The sequence below is a fragment of the Empidonax traillii genome, unplaced genomic scaffold (genome assembly GCF_003031625.1).
Source record: "Empidonax traillii isolate 1590-97213 ecotype Southwest subspecies unplaced genomic scaffold, ASM303162v1 scaffold101:size1699134, whole genome shotgun sequence".
In the NCBI taxonomy this organism is placed as follows: Eukaryota; Metazoa; Chordata; class Aves; order Passeriformes; family Tyrannidae; genus Empidonax; species Empidonax traillii.
Window position 1 is genome coordinate 956152 of NW_020955294.1, and position 25768 is coordinate 981919.

Below are 25768 nucleotides of genomic sequence, written 5' to 3' on the forward strand. Positions count from 1 at the left end.
TCTGTGCCTCAATTTCCATCTGTAAAATGTCACAGATGCCCACCATTCATAAATCGCTTTCAGATTTCCAGATGAGGTGCTGTGTAAGTGTAGAATAGCATTAGTTTATGCATATTGTGCTAGAGGATAATATAAACCACATGCAGCAGAAGAGCCTCGCAGATGTCTCTCTTTCAACTGCAAAAGGCAAGGCCCGGGCTGATGATTTAGCACAGCACTAATTGGACTAAAACAGGAGATTGCTTTTGTACTGATGCAATTGTCACCATTAAAGTCCTCGTTTACCCACAGTTTTTGGAGGTAGCCCGGTTATCTCCTGCTGGGGGGAACTGTAATGCCTCGAGTTCCAGAGCAGAGCAATTCCCAGTGAACACCGACGTTTGTCCAGCATCCCCCACGCTGCTGTTCCTCACCCTCTGCAAAGGGACCGGCCCACAGTTTACTTTGAACGTGCTTGGCCTCCAGCTGCACGTAGCACTTTTTTGCTGGCGCATCCTAATCTCAAAGCAGAGGCATTTCAGTCATTTCCAGTGCCCTTCCTGGGTGTTGCACACACAGGAATCCCCGTTTATCGATAAGAAAAGCTGTTCCCGTGGCTGCGAGCGAGTGAGTGCCTGGCAGCTGGTCAGCATTAAGTCAGTTCTCAAAGTTTAAAGGATTCGTGGGCTGTGATGGTTTGGGTTCAGGTAATTAACTCCAGTGAAGTGCTTGAGATTGTCTTGCAGACACATTTCACAGAGAAAGATGAACAGTTAAGAACTTTGATTTGATGAAGTGCCCTCGAGTTTCTGTATTGCGCTGTTGGGGCTAAATTCTCTCACTGGGTATGAAACCTGGGAGCTCTTTGGCTGCAGGAGAATTATGGTTGTTCCTTCCAGTTGCAATCTGGCCCTGTGCTTGTTCTGAAGTGCCAAAATCGTTGCTGCTGCCAGCGGCGTCACGTGGCAGCAGCGACGGTGCACCGAGCCTCCAAAGCTGTCCCCGAGCTGTGTCATTTTAAAGCCCTGCTTGGGGCTTATTTACCAGTGCATCGCTGCCTGGTGCTCAGAAGTGATGCTGAGCTGTCGTGGAGTGGGGTTGGAGGGGGTGAAGGTGTCTCTGGAGATCTCCAGTTCCTGCTGGGTGTCTCACAGGCGAATTGCGCCGTTCCGCGTTTGTCCGCTCTGGCCTCGCCGGCTGCTCAGAGGGAGGGTCAGAATTCACTGTCAAATCCTCCACAGCTGGAAGAGTAACATAATATCGAGGCTGAGTGCGTGGGGTGACAGGCATGGGGAGAGCAGGTTGGCTCACACCCAGCCTTACCCAATGCTCACCATGTTCCAGCAGAAACCTCCCCTGGTGCTTGGGCCTTCATTCATGGGACGAAACTTGCCATTCAAGGCTTTTTTTTTTTAGGAGAGTTTCAAGGTGGAGGCAGCTGGAACCTCAAAACTAAGCTCCCCAAAGTGCCCCCAGCATGATGGCTCTTAGGGGACACTTGCACTCTGGTGCTCATTGTTGTGTCCATATCACAACTCAGAGAAAGCACAAACAGGTAAATGGTGAATAAGGGCTTGGCCCCATCAGAAAGTAAATGGATCCCCAGGTTTGGGAAGCATTTAGTGAGTTTTCTGTTAAAATAACAGGGTGTGAGTATCCTGGAAAACACTTTCAGTGTGAATATCCTCTTATTTTTCAATCTAAAATTAGTTGGAGTTGTAACTCTTTCGAGGAGTTAAAAATCTGAAGCTGAAACGTGCCTGGCTAACCCCAAGCAGATATTTCCTTTAATAATTTTTCTTTCCCCAGTAGTTAACAAGGAAACAACAGAAAAACAAACCCAAACAAACAGTCTTTTGCACAGCCTTGTGCTCCCCACTGATCTGATGCAAGAGTTACCTTCACGTTATGGGGACCAGATGATGGGAGGGATTTGCTGGGTCCCCTGACACCCACCCCAGCGTCCCTGGGTGTCTCTGAGAACAAAATCGCAGCTGCAGAGAGAGTGGAAGGGATTCCTCTTGCTGCTGCTCACAAAGGACCATTGCAGAGCTCAGGGGGATTTAGATAAAGGCCAGCAAAGGGTAATGAGCAGCATTCCTGGATCCTTGAGCCCTTTCAGTGCAGCTCCCAAGTGCTGAGTGATGGTCATTAGCCTCGGGCAGGGCTGTGGGGGCCCTGCAGAGCCCCAGGGAGGAGGGAAGTGTGGGAGAATGGACAAACCACGGCGGGATAAACCTGAAGCTGAAATGTTGACATGGGAAACCAAACCTTTACAAAAGTGCCCTTGGCAATAGTAATAATAGTAATAATAATAATTAACTGTAAAGCATGGGCAGATAGAGTATTTTGGTATTCGGGGAGCCAAGTACGTCTGAACTCAAACCGTCCTTCTCAATGGCTTAAACAACTGTTTTCCTTATTGGTATTTCAGCTAATTTTGTGTCGTGGCTAAATGAAACCAGTGGTAAATGTTCTGGATGAGGAACAACTGGAGCTTGCCTGAGCACCCTGAGTGGTACACGGTGGTGGGTTACAAGGACTTGGTGCAGAGAGGAGGGGTCCAGCCCTAGGGCTGCCCTGCAGCCTTGCAGGCAAAAGTAATAAAACTCCAAGCAGGGGTAGAATTTGAGGTCAGAAATCCAACCTGGAAACAAGATGCATATTTGTCTGTACAATGGTTAACTTTGGAGGCAGTTCACTAAGGAAACCTCGGCTGTCTGGCTCTGGAGTGTCTTTCTGAAACACAAACTCCATCTAAGCACACGTTGTTTGGCTCGAGACTGTGAGAGATTCTCTGACCTGTGATACACAGGTGCAGAACCAATATTGTGAGAGTCCCTCCAGGCTTCCTGGTGAGCCTGGACTGGAATGTTTCCTTTTGTCCTGTCTGCTTCCTTATTTCATGTTACACTACTCCATATTTTGACTGCATTTTCCCCCTGATTGCTTCTCCCAGCAGGGAAAAGCAGCCTCTTTTGTAAGGGATGTGAGACCCTCGCAGTTCAAGATGAACTTCTGAGCGTGGTGGAGTTCCCATGTGTTCTTCCACAGGGGTCAGGTCCCATGAAGTGTCTCTCCATGTCAGGGAGCAGGAGAGGAATTAGTCTGAGTTAATGATGGTGGGTATGAGTTGCTGGATTTTGGCACAGTGAGGACTGGACCAGCTCCTTCCCCTGGGAAGGAGCCCCAGGCCCTGTGGGCTCTGTGCCCTTGGTAGGAAGACGTGTGGACTCCCTGCTTTTAATTTGGGGCTGTCTTGCTGTGAGAGGTTTGTAAATACATATTGTTCATACACTACCTATGTATCTTTATTTTCTGTCTTTTTATTTGCTTTGTGGGCTTTGGTGCCACGCACTGGCACAGTGGTGAATCGGGGAGGGTTTTTTTGGTGCCATATCAAAAGTGTTGGGCACCCCCAGCACCAGCAGCATCCCTTGGAGCACCACGTTCAGCAGCTCCAGAATCAGCAAGGCTTTAGCAAACCCAAGTCTTTATTATCGTGTAACTTCAGTCTTTGGGCCACATTAGTAAAATGTCCTTGGTGTTTCTAAAAATAAAGATAACACATTTCTAGCCAAACACGTTGCATCAAAGTCCAGCTCTTCCCTGCTAAACTTTCCCCTGGCAGATAAAAATGGACTGACTGTGGATCTCACAACTGCTGGTTGCCTGTGAATAAATGATCTAATTCCACCTGCACAGGCCTAACCAGCAGAATGGCCATGGAAGAACACAAATCCTGAGAGCAATTATGGATAAAATTAGGGAGTGGGGTGGGTGGGACACGGTGCACGTGTGAAAAATGAAATTTGAAATAAAACCACGTGAGCTGTTTAAGAATAGACCAGGGTGAATAATGGAGGTTCTTTGGGTTCGTTTGCCAAATCAAAACAATTGGAAAGAAAAACAATTTGGGAGAATCTGTAATGGAAATTGTTGAGGTTTTGACACAATGTAATAACTAAAATATGGGTTGGGCTCAACTGAAATTGTTTCATTCAACCAAACTAAACCGTTTAGTTTCACTTAGGACTTGTTTCACTTAGGACTATTTAATTAGTTGGTCTAATTTTCAATTTAACTGAGATTTGAAAGAAATGCTATTTCATAACTTAGGACTGAAACATGTCATTCAGAAAGTATGAAAAATCATTTAAGAAAAAAACCCCTGGAGAGAATATTGCAAAAATTTAGACAACTGCACACTTTTTTTTTTCCCCCACTCAAAACAATGCCCCGAATTTCGTGTAGCTCCTCAAATGGGTGTTGTTATCCAAAAGTGCATTTTGTGGTAAACTTCCTTTTCACTCAGTTTTGCTGAGGTTTTTTCTTACAGACATTTCAAAATCACAGAATATCATGACAATGAAAAAAAATATTTATTGCTTATTCAGGGGGAAAAAAAAAAGCCCTTTCCTGTTTAACAAGGTAGAAGAAAGTAGCCACAAAAGTGAAGTATGAACACTTTACAAGCGGAAAAGGATCAGATAGCAGTTCTCATAAGAAAGGAAATTTGAGCTGCTTTTTAAAGATAGCCAGTAAAGTTAAGGGTGAGGGTTTTTATAATAGAGATATGAGAGAGATTACAAATGGGGGAATTTTGGCAGTGATCGGGGTGTCCTTGCAGGGATGGTGAATTATCTGGAATGAAGGTAAAAAGGCAAAAATATTCTGTAGGTGTTCTGTTTCATATTGATGAGCAACCTAATAACTCACAATTTCCAGGTGAAAAGAAAACTTTCCAGCCTGCAAAATCCTGATGTGAAAACTGTGGGAAAGCACAAGCCCTTGCTGTCAAATGAGAGCATCTTTAAATTGCTCTGACCCCCCAGTTCCTGATCTGTGAGGGCCTTTAATTCTGCTCCAGTCAGTGGGGTTACTGTGGGGCTCTGTCAGTGCTGCTCTTGAACTTGGGATTAGAGGGACTGTGTGTTCTGAGAGAGCCTGTGGGTTTTGGTGGTTGTTTGGCACAGAAAGGGGGCAAGAAGGAAGGTGGTGTCTCTCCCTTCTCCCTCCTTCCTTCCACACTTCCCCATGGATGAGACACAGCCTCGCTCAGCAGGGGAAGCAGAAGGGCCCGTGCTCAGGGTGTGAGGTGAGGCTGTGGCCAGGATGGAGCCTGCAATGTTTGCAGGTCAACCAGGACACAGATTTCCCCTCTGGACACGTGAAATGCTGGGCAGAGAATGGACCAGCAGCTCCTCTCTCGGTTGGGTGCCTTGGCCAGTCTATCCCAGTGTCCCAGCTCTGACAGACCCTGCCCAGCTGGGGCCCTTCCTGCCCTGTCTGTGCCCAAAGGAGAACATTTGCAATGCTCACAGCAAGTAAATACCACAGCAGTGAACTGAGTCTCCATGATCCAACACTAAACAACAAACAGATCCTGCTCCAGATCACTGTGGCAAGGGCTGGTGAGAACCTTTCCCTCCTGCGCTCTCCAAACCTTTGATTCCCAAAACTTTGCTCCTCAGACCAGAGGCTATGGGTGACACAAGTGCTCATCCTCCCCGTGGCTGCTGCCAGCCCTTTGCCCCTCACCTGCTCAAAGCCCATCGCAGAGCTGCGGACACGGCCGGTTCTAAACAACTACAATTAATAAAGTCTATCTGGCCAACATCTGACTCTCATTAGAGGAAATGTGTTGAAAAAAACAGATCCCAGGTTGGCTGTGATTTATGGCTCGGGCCTGCTCTCCTTCACAGGCACTGGCGAAAGCTTTTGCGAAGGGCCAGAACATAAACTACTTAAGGAAACTCAGTAACCGTGTAAAGAGGCTGGAAGGGTCAGATCAGACAAATTAAAGAGAGGTGGAGATGCAGGCCCTGGCTGGCTGTCCCCCACTGAGGGCCACCTAGGTAGGCACAGGAGATCTGTGTTCATATTTCTGCTGTGGAATTTGACTTGAAATCCATTCTGTGCCAGTGTCTGAAAGTGTCACTGGCTTTTTTTCTGGCTGAACTGTGTGTCTGTGTGTGGCACTGAGGGGATGGAAGGGTCAGTGGTCTGGTGGTTTCTCTCAAGAGTGTCCAAATATAACAAGTCTGGTGCATGACATCCTGGGTGCTCACTGAGTTGACACTGCAAGCTGTACTTCCCACTTCCCCTGGGAGTTTCCAGCTTCACCCTTTTCTCTTTGCAAAGAAACATGGTTACCTGGACTAATTTAGACTAATCCTCTTCCAGATGTGCTCAGAGACTACTCTGAACTTGTCCTGGAGAAGCTGCTGAGAAAAACTGGTCTCCTGCTTGCTTTGGCAGACAAAATTTCCTTCAGACTGGACCTGCTTGAGTGGTGTGTCAGTGGTTTTTATGGCAGTGCCCCCAGGCCACAGCCGTGGTGGTGCTCGAGCCCTGCTCTGGGCGGTGCTGACGGTGCAGTTGCCGTCACGGTGAGAGCTGTCCGTGTTTCGTGGAGCTGCTGTTGCATTCCCAGTGCTCCAACATGGGCTGTTGGCACAGCTCTGGTTTGCTCCCCCTGCCCTGGGATAACCCAGCTTGTCCTCTTTGTGCATTTCTGAGCAGTGCAGTGGAGGTGGTGGCCTCGATTAGATGGAGAGGGAAGAGCTGCCAGACGAGTTGCCTGACGCAAATCAAATATCTAATTTCTTTCTCTGTGTAAATGTTACGCTTGGTCCTTTTTCATCCTCTGACCTGGGATCCTTTACATTAAACTAACAATGGATGAAAGGAAAGGGAGACTGGGAGGAGGGAAGTGTGTTGTTTAGAGTCTGAGCAGGTTGAAGCATGAGCTGCAAATGTGATTCTTATGTCCCCAAGCCTGACTCTGTGCTACGCCCCATTGCATTGCAAGGTTGAAGTTTCTTGTAATGGCAAAATATGGCCTTGAAAAAACTGGCTGCAAAGACTTTATTTGTTTAAACAAAGGCTTTGTGATTCCAGAATTCTCTCCCCTTTCATATGCTATAAACCACCTCCTCCGCCTCCCCTCTGAAACGTGAATTTTGGAGTAATCCATCAAGAAAAAGAGAGACAGAGCCTTGATCCCTTGACTTCAGTTGCGCTGTGCAATTTATATCTACTGAGCATCTGGCTGTAGGGAAAGCAAAAGCTCTTTTAATATTCTGCAGAGACTCTGGGTATACAAATGAGCGTGGGCTGTCAGAGCTGAGAAATGGGGCAGAGATGCCAAGAGGTTTCTTTGCTGTTTTGCACAAAACTGACCTACGGCCCTAGGGTGAAAGTTGGGCTGGTTCCTTTTTTATTCCCCTCAGTGCCCCTGTGATAACTGTGCTGGAATCATCAGAGCCCTTTTGGTATGAAGCTGTTATCACACCTTTCCTGTTATTACGATTTGAGTGAGGAGTCTGAAGACTTGTGGGACTTTCTGCCTCGAGAAGCTGAAACGTGCAACTATTTAATCATGAAATTATGCAAAGCAGGAATGCCAAGTTAGCAAGGCACCTGAAGTCAGTCATTCACTGCTGTAGGTCACTTGTAGGAGTGTCTCCAGAGTGGAAGTTGCAGACTAAAGGACCTGATCCCAGCTGGCAAAGCTGCAGCTCAGCCTTTCATCGGAGATGGGTCAAATGCAGCACCTTCTGGGTCAGGGTTAAGGGGGTCACTGCTGGCATGGGCTTCATGCCTTGTTATTTTCCAGCATGTGGCATCTACCACATCTCTGCTACATTGCACTTTTCCATCCCTCCAGTTGCACTGCAGCCCGAGAGGGGGAATGGGAAGGGAGAGGTGGCTCGGACAGTAACGGTGAGACGTGGTGGAGACAGACTGGGTGTCGTGGGATATGCTGGTAACTGTCCCTTGTTCATCATCTCAATTATTTATCCTCCCTGCTGGAATATTTCTAAAACAAATCCTACCATGTGTTTTGAGGTTGGGATTCACAGAGTGAAATCACAACTCCTTTCTCAGAGTTTAGCTGGAAAAATACAAATCTGCCAACGAGGAATAGAAGGGAAATAAACTGTGGTTCTGTGTAGCAACAAGTGATGGATTTCTGCAGATATGGAAAGCGTCTGCTCTGGAGTCCCAGGTCCCTGAGTGTGTGTATTTGCCCCAGTGTTGTATTTGTTCCATGAGAAATAATGAAGTGAGATTCTCAAGGTCGTTTTAATAACTCAGATTGCTTTCACCCTGATCAGAAAATTCAGCTTCACAGCCTCAGGCCTTGGATCCACCAGCCATGAGGATTAGACACTAAATATTTCAGTGGACCCTAGTCAGGGAAGATATTTATTAGCCTGATTTGTCACCACCATTCTCAGGCTTTCTGCAAGGACAGATAACGATCCCAGACCTTGAAGCAGTCCCTGGTGAGTGAGCTTTGAATGTTGTTTCTGAAAGTGCAGTCCTGGGCATTCATCTCTGTGTTTGAAAGCATCATTCATCTGTTGGTCAGCTAAATAATTGTCACAAGGATTTGCTGGCAGGATGTTTGCCTTAGTAAGGAGGTCTTTGGCATTAGGACATCCACTTTCTGGATTATTTAAATGTCTTTTGGGCCCGGGTTAAGTACCCTGGGTGTGGATCTGGGTTTCCAGGAATTTCACAACAGAAGGGATCAGAGTTCAAATCCAGCTAGAATTTAAGTAGTTATTTTTCTGACCTGGGCTGTGTTTTCTGTATGCTTTGACAGGCACCACTGACATGGAGATGAAATTACTACAAATCTCACATGCAGTGATGCTGCTGCTGCTTTCTCCTCCCTTCTGTCATTTTGCTAATTTAAATCTAACTTTTTCTGCTGCAAGTGCACCTGAGAGGGCTCTTTGAGGCATTCTTGGAGAGCAGAGTGTGCTGCTGGACTGGTGCTGTTCCTGCTCCCTGTCCAGCAGAGACAAGCAGAGTGTCCTTCCCCCCTGGGAGCTGGTTGATTCACCCCTGTGCAGAGTGGTAGTACAAACCCCTTTTTATGAGCTGGACTCTCCAAAGGGAGCTTAAATGATCAGTCCATCTCAAATTATGCACAGAGGTGGTTTTCAGACAGCTCAAGTCAATCTCTCTAAGCCTGTGGGAGTTATTAATATGTGCAAGCCAGCAGGAGGGAGAGTAGGGCTCCGTATTTTATTTGCTCTGTAACACATCTGCTACATCTTTTGGCTCCTGGGAGCACTGGATTTAGTCAGTCTTATCTTTCTATGGGGATGAGCAAGATCAAAAGCCTGAAGCTGGTTACATGCAGAACGTAATTCCCTGTTTTACACACCACAAACAGATCCAGACCAAACAAACCTCACCCATTTCCTTCCCTCTGGGACAGTGCACTTATGGCTCTTGTGTATTCATGGGCCAATTCAAGCCAAAAAATATTGTCCAAGATCCTATTGCAGAGAATAAAAATAAACAAATGTTGGGTAAAAGAAAGCCCTGTCAGTGTTGACCTGTGAGGAAATCCCTCCATCTGAGTGTTCCTGAAGCATCCGATGCTTTGTCTGCAAAATGTTGTGCATTATGAGGTGGAAGCTCTGTGTTTGGCTCCTTTGGGAAGCTGCACAGCTCCTCACAGAGGGCCAGGGAGAGAATTCCTTTGGAAGATTTGTGCAGTGGGTGATTGGTTGCTGATTGCACTCAAGGAATCTTCTTAGCCTGTAAATCACCAGGGTGGAGCAGCCGAGCTTCCTGGCCCTCCAAGCCGCATGTGCTCGAATCTTCCAGTGGCTGAGAGCCACTGGCACGTGCCATGTGCTTCATAAACCCAGCAGGTGTCTGTGGGTGAAGGATGGAGAGATGCCTTGGAGCTCCTTGTGCAACAGGGGACAAAGCTGGACGGGGGGAACAGCTGAATCCAGGTGTTGGGGTGATGTTTAGTCAAGCCAAAATCCGTGTTCACCCATTCCTTGCCGTAGGGAGGCACTGGATGTGGCACCCTGCACTGTTATAACCTCAGCCTGAGCTGTACCTGAATGGTCTGTGATGGCTCAGGAATTACAGTTTTATGTCCCCAGCCCTATGGAAACACCAGAATTAAATATTTCTATGGCCAGTCAATGAAAACTGAATCTGGCCCTTAAAGAGCACAAAACACACACACACAGATGTGTTTCTGCTCCATGGGATGTGAGATGACAGTGATTCCTCACCTGAATATGGGTGGTTTATTCTCTGAAATACTTTATGCTGTCATGATAGGTGAGTGGTCCAGGCTGGAGAGCTTCTCTGAGGGCTGGGAATGGGCAGTTCCACACGGCTGCAAAGCACTGGGAAAGCACCTTCTGGATTACATCTCTGTTCAGGGCTTTATCCTCCTTCACTCACACGTTGGTGAGATGAAAACAGAGGCAAAGCAGCAGGCCTTCTGTTTAGATAAGTGATGTCCTTTGTATTGAGCAATCATTTTAACCTGCACTCAGAGCCCATTCTGTTAATGTTTGCTCTCACTGAGGCCTCCTGTCAGGACTCCTTTGGTGGCTGCTGCCTATCAGTTGCTTCCACGAAAACCACTTCACTGCAGCTCTGGGCTGCATCAGCCCTCGGGTCTGCCTTGGGTCTTCTGGCTGTCACTGAGACAGATGATTTGTTGTGGGAGTGGTAACAGGGCCCAGGAGCCCAGGGATGGAGCAGGACTCCCCAGGGTTGGGCATTTTCTGTGGTCATTTCTCTCCTTGGTATTTGACCAGGACAATGCTATAGGAGAGGGTCCAAAATGGAGTGGTGGTCGTGCAGCCTGGTGTCCTGTGAGGGGGGAGCACATGGCACACCAGCTTGCCCCAGGGGCACAACAAGTGTCTCTGCTGCTGACAGCAAGTCATGCTGGTTGGCACCATGAAAAGTCTTAAAACTGATTTTTATTTCATCTGCATTCTCCCTATTGGGAACCTAATTTCCCACCGAACATCCCCAAACAAGGTTCATGTAACGTGGCTGTGGCTGTTAACCTGTGCAGGTGACTTGAATACTTATTTTTACCCTATAACTGGTATTGACTCACTTTTCCATGCCCTTTGGATCAAAGGGATCAGGGTCTGCAGACTGAAGCCATGGATTAAAATGCAAAGTCCGTGGAAGTTTCACATCCCTGTTTGTGTTCTCTCTAGAATGCATGAACTGCACGAGGCTGGCCGACATGACCGAGAGGCTGAACACGCTCGAGGCCAAGGTAAGGACCTGCCTTTATTCTGCTGTTTGGCAGAAACTTCCATGATTTTCTAGTGAAAAACACGTTGAATTGGCAGCCCTGGACAGATCAGGTGTGTGCTCTTCCATCCACAGTGAGGAACACGCTGTGGTGGTGGTTCTGCCCCAGGAAATGAGGCGGCACTGCTGTGCACGTGGGCATCACTCACCTCTAGCTTGGCTCCTTCCCCTCCCCGTGGAGGTTTGAACAGTTTCTCCTTAGCCTGCTCTTCAAGTCTTCAAGTGCAATCCAGTCCTGCTTTCTCATCCCCTTCCTGAAAGGTGGGAGGCTCTCGTGCATACTTTAGTGGAGACAAATGTTAAGGGGAGACCTTCACGTTGTGGGGTTTTTTTCTGCAAATCATTTTAATTTCTACCTACTGGGATTCAGATAAATTGTTCCAGTCAGGCAACAAAGCAGCTGAGTCAGCATTCCCCTTTGATCTGTGGTCCCTCCTGTGACAGCCCACTCCTAGCTGTTAGTTATCGTGCTTTGGTCCTTGTAAGGCATTTGCTGCTGTTATTATTCATTAGCTGATGCTTATCAATGACATAAAAGAATTTGGGGAGAAACCTTTGAGGAGGGAGGTGGTGGTTGTATGGTGTTTTTGAGGCCAGTACATGATATTATGGTAATTTGGGAATTGTTTGTGCTGAAGTGAAGTGAGCAATGTTGTCTGGAACTTCATCAAAGCCTGCACGGTTATATTTCACTACAGGAAAATGAAGGGGTGGGGGGAATGAAATTCTGGGGAGCAGAATTATTGGAGTGAAAACAACTGGTATAGTGCTGAGGACAAAGGTGAGCTGGATTGTTTTCTGAGCAGCAGGAGCTGCAGGTGGGTGTCCTTTGGCAGAGGGGGAGAGAGGGGCTGGGGACTGACCTCTGCGTGTGCAGTCCCAAATCCAAATGAGACACGGGGCTGACTTCAGAGACACGTAAATCAGCCCTCCCCTGCTCAGCCCGTGGCCAGCTGTACCTTTCTTCACTTTCCAGGACTTTCTGTGTCTGGCTCACTGGAAAATGACAACCACAGTCTGCCCTGACATCAGCGCGCCCGCACTGAGCCGGCTCCGGCCGCTCTGTGTTCACGTCTGCCACGTGTGAGGGGCTGGTGGAACACCAGCTGGGGCCTGCAGGGCTCTGTGGAGGGGCAGGGAGGTCCTACCTGCCCCATTCCCCTCGGGAGGGTTGGATGTGCTGTGTTGCATCGCTGATTTAGTGCTGCACTCAGGCAGTTCGTGTTGTTGCTGGGATGGGTTTCCCTCTGCTCCCACACAGATCCAAGCTGGGAGCAAGGCTCATCAAAGGGTTTAATTTCATGGAGGGGAATGAGTTATTGCCTTCTGTTGTGAGAGGCTGTGTCTCTGCAAGGAGACCTTCTGCAGCACAGCCCAGCAAGGTCCTTATCAATCTTTTGGCTTCCACTTTGTTTGAAAAGCTGTGGATGCTGTGCAAAAATGGACTGTAGCAATTAAATGGAGAGTGAAGTAACAGTACACGAATGCTGGTGCTGGACACAAGAGAAATATGCTGATTCTTCTTTTTTCAAGGTTAATTTAAGTTCAGTTTGATCTATGTAGCAATCTAATGAACTCAGTTATTATTCAATAATAGCCAGCACCGTTAAAAAGGTGCTTGCATTTGTTTGGTATTGTCTGCATTCCTGCTCTGGATTTTGGAGAAAGATCCCTGTTTTGCTGGATGATCTGGATGTGAAGTTGTCTCTCACCTCTCCAAACTGTCTTCTTGTAAAGTCTGGTTTCACCACAACAACCTGTTCCAAGGAGGACAGGAGTGATGGGCTGGGCACACTCACCTCTGCCAGTGCTGGAGACTCTTTCACCCTTGATTTTTGCAGTCCTGTTCTGCAAAGGCAGGTGTGGAACTTCATCCTTCCCATGGGCAGAGCTGGATTTTCCTGCCACAGTCCTGCTCCCTCTGGGGACAGCTGAATTGAAGGGCTTTTCTGCTTTTGCTCTTTTCAACTTCAGCCCAGCAGGACCATGCTGAGCTCAGAGAATGGCAGTGGGCAAGACCACCCTGTGATTTCTTCCTTCCCCACTCCTCTGCAGCTTTTATAGCAACCCCCCTAAAATTGGGGATATAACCAGAAATGGTCTCATCTTTCTTATTACAAGTTGGTTCCAGCTACCCTGTCATCTCCTGCTTTTATTTCATAGGAGAGGTTTCACTTAGGCCAGCACAGTGTCTTAGTGGAAGCGTGTACAGTCCTTCCCAAATTTCCTGAGCCTGATGCTGCCCTCCTGTGTCACAGGATGAGCCCAGAAAAACTCCTTGGAAGCTCAAGAGAGCAGCACTGATGCCCAGGGCTGGCAGGGGAACAGGTAGATCTGGCAGGGGAGCAGGCAACTACCTACAAATTTCTGCTCCTTTTGTTCACCCAGTTTCTCTTAATCAGCCCCACCACAGAGCTCTGGGATTAGTCCCAGGTTTTGCTTGGAGCTGAGCTGGTAAAACCCAGTCTTATCTCCTGACACCCCTTTTGGGAAGCTCGTGGCGTTTCACTTACAGCTCTAATGCTGGGAGATAACATTACATCTCCAGTGCCTGACTGATTCATCGTGTGATTGATAAAGGACACGCATATTTTTCAGATGAAAACATCCCTTGTAACGTGATTTCCCCATGCTGAAGATTCTGAAAGGTTTTAAAGGAAATCTTTGCACCGTGCAGGGATCCAGATCAATACATTGCTATTTATCTGAAATCAGCTCATTTGTTCAGGACAGATTACCCACAGCACCTTCACTACCCCGTGTCTTTGGATTATCATTACTTGGAGTTTTAATGTGACCATTGTACGAAATGTTTCTGTATCTCCCCCTTCCTCCAAGCAGTTACATGAAATACTGGCAGCTGTCTGGGATGTTTTATGGGGATTGTCTTTTCTTTCTCTGATAGATAATAAAACAATTCCCTGCTGTAGTGGAGAAATATTTGGAAGATAGCAAATGTTTCCCGGTGCTGTGACATGGCTGAAAAATTGGGAGGGAAACCAGAGCTGCTTGGCTGTGAGGCTGCTGCTGATTCCACAGAGTGGACACGAGCAGTTGCTGGATACTTTAAGGACTTCCATGGATTTTCCACATTCTGTGTGTGATACAGAGCACTAGCAGTTACTTATCTCCTTTCTTTTCTGAACAGGAAGGTGTCTTACTTAATCCCTAAGGTTTCCTAATGATGCTGTGCAGAATCTGCCCCTTCAGCTTCAGCAATTTGAATCTGGGGAGTCTTTGGACACTGAATTTAAGGAGTGTTGGGGCTGTTTCACAGGTAGCTGTGTAATAACTGGCTGGTTTCCAGTAGCAGTGACAACCTCAAATCAATCCCTGTAAAGTTTCTAATTCAATGCTGAGTTTCTGTAGGTCAGTTAATGAATCAAATATCCCTAAGAATAAAATGCAACTTCCTGACTGGTTCTTGCTAAGGGGGACCATGAACCAAGAATGGGTGGGCAAACTGAATTTTGTATCAATATTTGTATCTGAACTTTATCTCTTGGTCTTTTGCTCATCTGCAATAATCCTGATAATGATGAAACCACTTGAGGCAGTTCAGGTACTGACCCTTCTCTCATTTGGGCATCCTGCTGTCTGTCAGAATGACAGTTAAAATCCTTTCTTTCTCAAGTCTAGAAATTTTTGGACCTTATTTCTTATCAATGTTGGACAAGAAGAAGCAATCTGTCCCCTAAGACTGTTCCATATGTTTGGCCAACGCTGTGAATCGTTTGCCAGAACAACAGAAAGGCTGCAAAGACCTCCTTGTCCACCATCCCCTCCCACAAACTCTTTTAGTTACAAGTTTGGCATTTTTAGTCTGATAGATTTTAATATTTTCATAAAGTAACTTTGAAAAATTCTCTTTTCCTGTGACAGGCAGCTGAATTTGCCAAGCAATTTCTGTGGTGTATTTAGTACCTGGGAACATTGTTTACAAGCTTTGTTTTTAAAGAGAAATAATTTTGTGGCCAAACAGGAGGTTTTGGTAAGGGAGGTGTTGAGGAGCCTAAGGGATGTAAGTACCCAAACATGCAAACTTCCACTTGATCCTAATCAGAAATTCTCATGGAGCTTCATAAGGGAAATACAATCTGAAAATAAAGATGACTTTGGGTCCTTTTTTTGTTTCAGCTCACACCAAGGTGAGCCAGGAAAGGTCCAAGCCCCTCATCTTTCCCTGTTGTGCTGCTCTTCTTGCAGCTGTCAGAGCCCAATAGAGCACATGAGGCATCTGAGCCTCTCTGAGTGAGAGAATGTGAATCCCTCAGAGCTGAGGGCTCCTCACCTGGTGGGATGGAAAGCTGATCCCAAAGCCATTGCTGGGAACAGGTCATACTTTGACAAGACTGAGTTCACCTCTGGCCTGGCTCCATGTCCTGGCACCACCAGCAGGTGACAAGCAATACAATACACTGGGCAGAGAAGAATGAGGTGATTTTGAGGGTGGGAGGTTATGGCTCTGATGGATTTTTATCAGGTGTTTTAAAGGACCGACAGGGAATGTGATTTCACTCTGAGCTCCTTCATGTGCTTCACTCCTAGCACAGCATGGAAGGAGTGCTGGATCCTCTCCACATCCACCTTCTTCCCTGGCTCTCCCAGCTGGGGGTGCAGTGCTGGCTGCAGGGCTCTCACAGGTAACTCCCCACTGTGCAGCAGACTCAGGGAAGCTCCCTGGGTGTCTCAGAGGACCATGGCCAGTCCTTCCCTCCCTGCTTCTCTCTCAAGCAAAGCCTTGAGGGCTGATGATCTGCTGAACAGTGCCTGTGTTTCACCTGAACTAGTAGGGTAGCCTGTCCTTTTGTGTCTGCCCTGCTCTGGTTCCCCTCCAGAAGGTACCACTGAGAAAACAGCCACTTTTCCTCTTTGGAAATCCTGTAAAACTGTTGGTAGAAAGAATAAGAACTGTGCTACCTATGGTTTCATGGAAGCCTTTGGTCCGTGTTCCTGTCTTCTGTTCTTGAGCTGATGACATAAACCTCACCTTTTGCTCTACAATGAGTCACCACAATGACATCAGCTATGGCTCTCCCCATAATTTATCAGTGTAGCAAAAACTCCTCCATGCACTAATTATCTTGTCCCCTTTGGCCAAAGCCTCTCAGATGTTATAAGGATGAAGTCACCCAGGTTCTCCCTGGGCACACAGTTCATCAGACTTGAGTGGACTTTTAGTGAATGTCTTTGGGCCTTTGAAACCAAGCACTTGGTGTCTGCGCTGGAGCCTTGTGTTACCAGGTTTCATTGCTGTGAGAGACACCGTTCTCCATCAGATTCTGCAGAACTCCCTTTTAGATCTGCCTCTTGATGAATGATTAAAAAACTCTTATATTGCCAAATAATTTGCTATAAAGAAAGGTATGTCCAACAAGTTATGCAATTACCATTATTAATCAGCTTGTGTCTTTACAAGATCAAGGGAATCTTATTTTAGGTTGGAATTTTTAGCTGATGAGCTGGGATTCGTGCAGTTTCTTCTCCTCCTCTTTAGAGTGGGATGGAGGGGAGTTAATTCCGCCAATGCTTCAAGAGACCAAACATCTATCCCCTGCTTATTAATTAATAATATCCATCTGGATTTTTATCCAAAGAAAAAGCATTCCGAGCCCCGTCGTATCAATTTTTAAATCTTTGGAAGCCTGGCTGTTCTTCCCTTGTTTTTAGCACCTACCTAGTTACAGCACATCAGGAATGTGAGCGGAGGACAGATGATGGGAGGAGGCCGTGCTTGTGAAATCTTCTTTCTGATGAGTGGGAACAACCAAAATAGGGTTCTTGAAAGCCACTGCAAGCCAAAAGCAAAAGTCCTCTGACACTGAACATCTCCAGAAGATGAAAACCGTCCTCCCCTTTCCATTGTCCCTGGCCTGAGCTCTTGATCTGACGCAAGAAATGTGGTATGTGTGTGAAGTCTAGAAAGTTTATGCTGGCAAATGGAGAAGGAGGAGGTGGGTTGAGTAAGCTGGGACTGAGCTTCAGGCACAGAGCTCTCATGTCCCTGCTGAGGGCTTCGAGCCCCAGGAGGGGAGCAGGAGCCAGGTCCTGTTGAGGGGTGAGCCCGGCGGGCCCCGGGGTGGGTTCTGAGCTCCTGGGCCAGGGCCTCGTCCTCCTCGTTCCCTGGATGTTCGCACGGCTCCGGCGTTGGACCCGGCTCCTGCTGCACTGTTGGCAGGAGACGTGGCCCCACTTCAGCTCCTTCCAGCCTTCTGACCCAGTTCAGCTGCATCCTGGAAACCAGAGACAAGTCCTGGTGCCGCTGGGGCTTCTCCTGCCAGAGGCTCCAGTTCAGCGTGTCCAGTTAGGCTCTGATTTGACTTTTTCCTTCCATATGTGCAGAAAGACAAAAGCCTGAGTGTTTTGCTGAGTTGAGGCCACCCTTCAACTTGGACAACGCAGCCCAAGGTGGGGAGGGAAGGTTTTCATGTCTTCTGTTGGAATCTGATCTCCTGGCACCACAAGCAGCAACCACAACTGCTGTCCTTCAGCTCCTTCTCTGTCCCTGCCCTGGCTGCGTGACTGTCACTACCCATGGCATCAAGACATACTTCATTTATAGGGTGGCATGAGGATATTTTCTGCCTCCATTCTTCATGGAGGCAGAACTTTTGTGTTGGAAGTGGTAATAGCAACAGAGGTGGGCACTGCTTGCCGTGAGGATTCCCAGTGGAAACCACCCATTCTCCCCTCGGTGTTACATCCCTCTCTCTACTTCACCCTTATTGACTAGAAAACACCAAGATTTTAATACTGAAGCTTTAATCCATTGCACATTTTGCTAATTTGCTTTCTGGCTGTGAGCCTCTGTGGTATCATTTTCCAGCAGTTTACTCAGAGGGCTAGAAACTTCCTTTTTTTTTTTTTTTTTTTTTTTTGTTTAATGAAAGTGGGAATGCTCCTTGAGTCCCTTGACTACGGCAATGGCAGCCTTAAGAAAAACAGAACGTGACAGAAAATAGATGAATGGCTCCAGTGCTATTGCAATAATGTGTAAGGAGCCCATTTGTGCTATGTGCTGTGTGAGCTGTGAGAGGACACTCCTTGTTGAAAGAGCTGTGTATAGTTTGAGATTTTTGAATGTGACTAAATCCCTGGTGCTTTTCCTTCTTTAGTTTGGCTCCGTGGATCCCTCGGATGTGAGAGCTCTCTTCTTTCTGCTTTATTTCTTTTGGGCACTTCTTCAGTCCTAATCATAAAAACTAGAATTTCTCAGCAATTTCAAGTCTGGAGACTTCCTGACCTCTATCATTTCATGCCCAGGGAAAATAAACTTGTTACTATGGTTTGAGCCTTAATGACTGCAACGTATATATAGTCAATTTATAAAAGCACATACAGGATTATTCTGTGCATGCCTTTAAAGCTTTTACAGCATTTATCAGCGGAGAGCTCATTTAAAACATGTTGTTTTAATGAAAAGGATACCATTGCCACTGTTTTGTGTTGATTATGTGGTAACACATTTTTATTATCACCCATAAAAGTGATTTGGAGCCGTTCCGCTCCAGATGCGACCTTCAGCAGAGCTGTGCGAGCGCTGCTCGTGCTACCCAGGAGGGCCACAGGCCCCTCCAGTTTGCTGCTCCCTGACCTTCCCTGCCTTGATTTAATATCTCTCTTCCCACAGCTCTGCTGGGCTGTGGCAAAACACTGCTCAGAACAGCCCCTCGTGCGCCCCTTCCTCGCAACAGGAGCATCCCAAGCCTGCCCTGGCTGCAGCCCCTCGGATCTGCCACCTCCCGGCTTGGCTTTCCCTCTGTGGCTCAGAAGGTTCTGGCAGCAGCCAGGTCCTTGCTGGGGAAGTAAGAGGATGATATAGTAAATAGTATCAAGTGATTCAGGAAAGGTCTTCAGCACACACTCAAGTCCCATGTCAGTGGGAATAAGGCACGACTGTGGTAAGGCACATGCTGGAGTGTTTGTTGAACTGATAACACGTTTCCTTGAAGGTTTGACAAATAAATCATTGGGTAGAAGCAGAGAGTTCAAGGGGCAGAACCAATTCCTTCCCTGCCTGGCCTCAGAGAAGCCTGGTGACTTAAAGCACTGTGACATTATTCCTTTTTCCCTTACTCAGAAAGCAGAACTCTGGGTCTGTGAATAAAGATCCTCGCAATAAAGGAAGAATTTTGCCTGTTTGCAAGGCTGACATTCAGTTCCCTTGCCCCTAACCCAGCTCCCAGTTTAATTAGTTTCTGATTCACCCCCGTCAGGCCAGTACATACTGCAGGAAGTTCATCATTTCTGGCGCTGCTGCAATCCTGGCTCTCACCAGGCCTTGCAATAAAGAAGTGATAAACCTTGTAATAATTGCAAGTTAAAAAACAAACAAGCAGAGCCAAGTCACTCTCACTTATAATTGCAGTGTGACTTCATTATGTAAAGACAACACAGCATGTAAAAGCTGAAACTTCTAGGGATTTAATGGAAAGTTTGAGCCATATTCTCCTTTATTTGCCTTATCCCTGAGTCAGTATTGCTTAGGTGGCTTTCAAAGAGGAAAAGCTGATGCTGTAACACCCCCCAGTGCTGCACTCCCAGACCAACTCTCCTGTGTGGGTTGGTGCGTGGGAAGCAGAGTTTGCTGGAGGTGCTGCAGACTTGGATCTGAGCTCTGGTTCTGGAACCCTCAGCCCTGTTCCTGCCTGCTGGGTGTCCTGTGTCCATCCTGGGCAGGGATCCCTCCAGCTGCAGGGTGAGGGGCAGGGTGGCTGCTCATCCCAGGCGTGTATCCCAACCCTCTGGCTGCCCCACTGCCAAAGTGGGTGCTGCCCTTGGCCTCTGTTTCTCTTCTGAAAATCCATTTGCTGCAGGGCCCATGAGTTTGGCATTCCAGGCTTAGGCTTTTCCAGAACAAATCCATAGACTACTTTGTTATGCCACCCTTGCTAGTGGCTGGGAAGGCAGAGGGATGAAGCATTTAGATTAAAATAGAAAACGTATTATTTTTTTAAATCCTTGCTTTGTGTAAACTTTAATTTCAAATGTTCTGCTGGCCTTCCCCTTAATGGAGTTTATCTGTGGCCAGAGCCAACCTGGGTCCTCCATCCCTCTGCTTTTTATGGACATTTAAGCTTTTTGCAGCCATATTAGGGACAAACTCCCAGTTTGACACAGGGGGGCACAGCTCAATGAACAGCCTGAATCGTGTGTAGAAAGTGGGGTCACTTTTCCAAGCAGTGTAGGTTGTAAATGGCCTAAGTAGCTCAGGGATGCCCGTTGGGATGTGGGTTTATTTGAAGGTAGTGTGTTTGCAAGGTATACAAACAGCTGTGAGTTTGGTTTTGTTTGGTTTTTGGTGCTTGTTTGTTTGGTTTTTGTTACTTTGTTTGTTTGTTTGTTTAATTTTCTTTGCTGTTAAAGCACTTCAACTCGTTAAAAGCTTCATCTTCTCCATCTTTATTTGGTCAGTATTTGTGGTTTCATTTACAGCCAGTGCTTGTCCTCAGTTTGCTACCCTGGGCCTCCAAGTACTGCCCTTCACTTTGTCCCAGCTCTCAGTGATTTCTGATCCTGTGACTCTGGGGTTGAACACAAAAGCCAGGGAAATGCTGTGTCCCCTGACACCAGCTTTGGTTCCTGGGTTCATGTTTCTCACCAGGGGACAATCCCCTGTGAGTCTCTCTGGAGGCAGTGAGGTCCTGCTCCCCAAGGAGGGTGTGTGACCCTGTTACAACTAACACAGCAGCTGCAGACCCTGATTGCTGCCACCATCCACAAAACCCACAAAGCTTTAACACCAAAGTCCCACTCTTTGGGATGGGAAGTTATTCCCAGGTCCTGCTGCTGAGAAGAGGAGTTTCAAGACCTCTTCAGGAACTGAGACCATGTGTGAAACCATCCAGCTGAGCCTGTTTGCATTCCCTGTGTCCTGGTGCAGATCCTCCTGCTCGAGGCTGCGGAGCGAAGCCCCCCACTGGAGAACAATCTGCCCATCACTGGCACCACAGCCACGTGGTATGATGAGCTGCTGCCAGATGCCTTTCCCCTCCTGAATCCTGGCACTGTCCTGAGGAAAACAGTGGGATCTGCTGGTAAGTGTAACCTGCTCTTCACCAAATCACCCATCCCACATCCACAGTTCCTGCAGGGGGACTAAAAACGAGGCCATGGCAACCTGTCCTGGTGTTGTCAAGCTGCAGAGGAGAGGGGTTGGAAGGTCTCTGCCCTTCCTTGAGTTCAGCCTGCTCAGAGCACCATGTTCTTGGAAGAAAGTACCAAAATTCAGAGACTAATACCTGAAGCTCCCTGTTTCCAGCCGTGATGGCCTGTGACAGCCTCGATTTCTGCTGGCACAAGGATGCACTGAGAGCTCAGTCCTGGTCTCTGGGAAGTTCGAGTTCTGTTAACCTCAGCAGGGCCACTGTGCCTGCCTGTGTGTTCCAGTGTGTTTGTTTTAAGTCCAGAAAATATGGATGTGTAGGCCTGGCTAGGTTGAAACATTCCTGAGGAAACTCCAGAGAGCCATCAGGAGCACAGTGGGATGGTTCACACTCACCTACCGAGCTCTGGCTGCGGCAATTCCCCAGCTGGGAGCAGTGCTGGGGGTAGAGGACTGGGCTGCACGGGGAATTCTTGGGTTTACTGGGACAAAAAGCTTTCCCATGAATAGCAACATCAGTTGCAGTCTGCTTTATATTTTCTAAATTTGCCATAAACACAATGGGCTGTTTTATGATCCCTCTTGTGGCACGAAGAAAAAGTACACTTAGAAGAAACTCTCCCTCTGAGCCCACTTGGCTAGACAGATCCCCACGCATTGAATTTCCTCGACCTTGGCATCTTTTTTCAAGATCCCTGCTCTCTGCTTCCAAGGGCCTGTCTGTCTGTTGCTTTGCCTGCTCCCAAAGCAGTTCTTTATTCTCTTTAGGACCTACTTTGCTTTTTTTCTTCCCTTTTTTTCCCCCCTCTTTTAATTTTTTCGGACCGAGCAGTTTATTATGGCAGCCCTTCATGACTGCAGCAGACTTGGAGCGACCAACACAGTCCAGATGTGGTCCATGTTTATGATTTGACATGATGCCACAACATGGAGGGAGGTTCACTAACAATATGTTCTGCAAAGTATTTTGAGAGCCACAGCGACGGCTGCCAGGAACTGAATTAGAGCAGTTCCTCCAGTGTCCATTACAGGCTCCTTCTGCCTTCTCCATGTCATTTGTTTTTGCTGTTGCAGTATCTCTGCACCTGCACTTTGTTGTACTCGAGTCAGCCCAGCAAAAAATACTGATGATTGTCCCTCCCACTCAAGGTCCTCTCCTCCCGGAGGCTCCTCACACATGATCATGTCTCTCTGAGCACGGGGCAGTGACTGCCTCTCAGCCAGGCTTTTGGAAAGCAGAGCAGCTCTCCTGTAGCACTTGCATCAGGGTGACTCCATAGTCCAGTGTCAGCACCCTCCACCCCTGCAGCAAACCCAGGAGGTCACCTCCACAAGGCAGGCGATGATGCCTGAGCTGTGTGTGAGCTTGTTGTGTCAGCCAAACTTCCAGGCTGTGTGTGTGCTACCAGGTGTAGTCCTTGCTCACTCTTCCCCTTTGTTTTTCTAGCCTTGATTTATTTAACCTAGTGAGGAATAACAACTCTACTGTAATCACTGGGAGTCAGGAATGCACTGGATCGTTTCGAGCCAGGACAGTGTCTTTCAGCAACTAGAAATAATCAGTTAAGTTGCTTGTTGACACGTGGTTCCTGCTGAACCCCCTACCTGAGCTCTGTGGGCATCAAATCCTTGCCTGGCTAAGGAGCTGTGGGGATATGTCATGGATCTGGCTCCACATTTGGCTTCCTTCCCTCCCCACACCATCTGTATCTTCAATTCAAACCCAGCCAAAAGAACTCCCCGTGGATTTCGGTGAAGTGTAGGGAATTCCATGCAAGTAGTTTGGGATGGAAGGGAACTGCCCATTTTGCATGATTTCAACACTGTGCTGTGACTTGTTGCCCAAAGCTGCCCCCAGGTTCTCCTACAGAGCTCGCAGACCTCAGGAGATCTTTCAACAAGTGGGATATTAGAGTAGGTGGAATTCAAACCTGAGTGTGGAAAGCTAAGCCTCTGTCCCTTCCACTCCCTTCCCCAGAGCCTTTGTGAAACATTCCCTGCTTTGCCCTGCTTCTGGGTGCTCAGCCAAAATAAATCCAGGTCCCAGCTTTCATGACACCAGTTTTCCTGGCCAGGTGGGCCACGGGCAGAACGCTGGGGCCTGACACAGAGGGGGTGGACATGGACAGGGGGCTGTGAATGCTGGGACTGTTTGGGGTGACCTTGTGGCCCTGGGTTGGCTGATGCCTCTCCAGGCCGAGGTCCAGGAAAACTTGCTACTGTTTATGAGGGGAGTTATTTCTTCTGTGAGTGACAGGGCTGAGAATAGACAATCATTTAAAAGCAATCAGTGCTGTTGAGACAGCTGCACCACTGGCCTTTCTGATCAGCTTGTTAATCAACAGGATACATTTTTCTGAGTATTAAGAAAATATATATACTCTGGCTGAGCCAGTTGGCAGCAAGAGACCTAATTTTTTATCTCTCTTTTTTTCTCTCTCTTTTTAATTTTTTTTATTATTATTTTTTACCCTGTCCGTCTTAACCAGAGCCCAAAGGACACAGAGGTGCAGAGGAGCAGCTGATACCTCAGGGTAAGTTAATGATTTCTGCTGTTTCTCTTTCAAAGCCCAAAATGTTGTTATGCCCAGTCCTGTACAAGATATGTCCCAAAAAGCAGAAGGGTGCTGAGGCCAGGAACCCTCAGAGATTTGGAGCCTCACAGATAGAGAGGCTGGGTTTGTTCTTTGGGTTTTATCTGACCATGGGCTGCTCTGGTTAGAGAGGCCAAACACCAGCTTTGTCATCCCTGAGACATTCATTTCCCAGCACAGCAGGCATGGGAAGCCAGGTCACTGCAGCACACGTGGCCAGAGCCAGCAGGGCACGTGCCGAGTGATGGGAGAAAACTCTTATTATCTTACTAGTTTTGCCTGCCAGGGGCACTGAGATCCACTGGGGATGCTCAGGGCATGGCTTTGCTGAGCTCCACATGGACAGAGCTCCTGGGTCCACATTTGGCTTCCTTCCCTCCCCACACCCACCTGTGTCTCCAAATCCAACCCACCCTGCTCCTGTACAGGGAAAGCCCTGGGGAGCAGAGGGGAACAGCTGGTGTGTTGCAGGTTAATGACAGGACCAGGGAGAAAATCCAGGCACATCTGATTTGGTTTCCAGCAGTAGAATACTCACACTCTCTCTTTTAAAAAATGTTTTTCCTGTGGCCTTTTACTTCATATTTTTGGAGGATAAACACTTGCCGTGGGCCTGAGCTCTCTGAAAGCAATGCCACTGCAGCAGAGCTGATTTATGCCAGCTGAAGATTTGGCCTATTCATCTCCCTCCCCCCTTTTCCCTGAATCCTTCCCTCTTTCTTCTCCCTTTTGCACTTGTCTCTTTTATGCTGGTAACACCATTTGTCACCAGTGTGAGCATTTGCCTGACACATTACTCAGTGCTGCTTCTCCCAGCCTTTCCCTCAGCGCTTTCCCCTCCAGGGAAGGAAGTGCCAGCTTCTCTAAAGCTCTGCTGCAGCAGAGTGATTGAGGATGCTGCAGGAAGTGATTGCTCCTGGTCTGCAGGAGTTCATGGGATTGAGTTATGAGGTTGAACTGAAGGATTGAGGCTGATTTATCCGAGTGAGGGAACGTTCCGACCCGCACTCAGCAGCACAGCGTGTCGTGCTTGCAAAACAGCTTCTGTTGTTCTTCCCTCTGTGCTGGAAAGAATTTGCTGCAATAAAGTTTCAGGTGTGTTGGGGGTTTTTGACAGGGGGAGAAGCTGTTTTCAATGCTGTGAACAAATGCTCTTGCTTTCTTAAACGGGCTCCTGATCACCTGCCTGAGCTTGCCAGGACAGCACCCACTGCCAGGTGAGATCCATTCCAAGAGCCCCTCATAGCAAAGGCTGCACTTTGTGTCCTGGGGATAAATTGATCCAAATTAAAACCTTACCTTAATTCCTTGTTCAATACCGAAATCAGCTTTATTGGTGGCTGAATGCAGCAAAAGTGCAGACACACCCTCCCACACAAAGCCTTTGAGCCTCGTCAGTCTGCCCGGTTTCACTGTGGATTAGAGGGGGATAAATTTCATTTTTGTTAGAAAAAATAATTTGGACATCACTCCAAAATGGGAGAAAAAAAGAGGAGAGGAAGGAGAATATTTCCAGGGGGTCTAATATTTTGGATTGTTGCTTTGCTGTGAGAAATGAGGAGAGTTTGGATGTCTGGGGTGACAAGGGTTTGTGCCCCAGGTGGGCTGTCCCACACCTAGAGTGGGAACTGGATCTAAACGTGGGAGCTGCAAATCCCATGAGCCTTGATCTATTGTGTAGCCCTGCTCCCATGGTACCAGCTGGGAGGGTGTTAGTTGGCCAACTTCTTTCCTTTCCTCCTTCTCTCCTCCTGTTGCCATCCATGCTCTCCACCCCCACATGAAGCATGTTCTCCTGGCACTGCTCTTGGAGGGTCCAGTACCTCTCCTGATACTGGGAAAGGAGAAGGACACTCCTTACAGGTTGATTAAACCTCAGATTGCTGAGTTATGGTCATGTGTAATAATGAAACCTGGAAATGGGCTTGGAAATGGACTCAAACTTGAAAACTGAGTGTGCTGAACTTTGGACTCA

General features: G+C 47.6%; 1 protein-coding gene across 3 annotated transcripts in view; it reads left to right on the plus strand.

Moving 5' to 3' along the window:
- COL26A1 (collagen type XXVI alpha 1 chain) overlaps positions 1-25768 on the plus strand; it is a 155979-nt gene that overhangs the window by 108203 nt on the left and 22008 nt on the right. For all 3 annotated transcript variants that reach the window (XM_027882144.1, XM_027882146.1, XM_027882145.1), the window contains 3 exons: positions 10995-11056; positions 20978-21131; positions 23689-23733. In XM_027882144.1, the coding sequence (XP_027737945.1) occupies positions 10995-11056; positions 20978-21131; positions 23689-23733 (261 nt within the window). The remainder of the gene's footprint in view (positions 1-10994; positions 11057-20977; positions 21132-23688; positions 23734-25768) is intronic.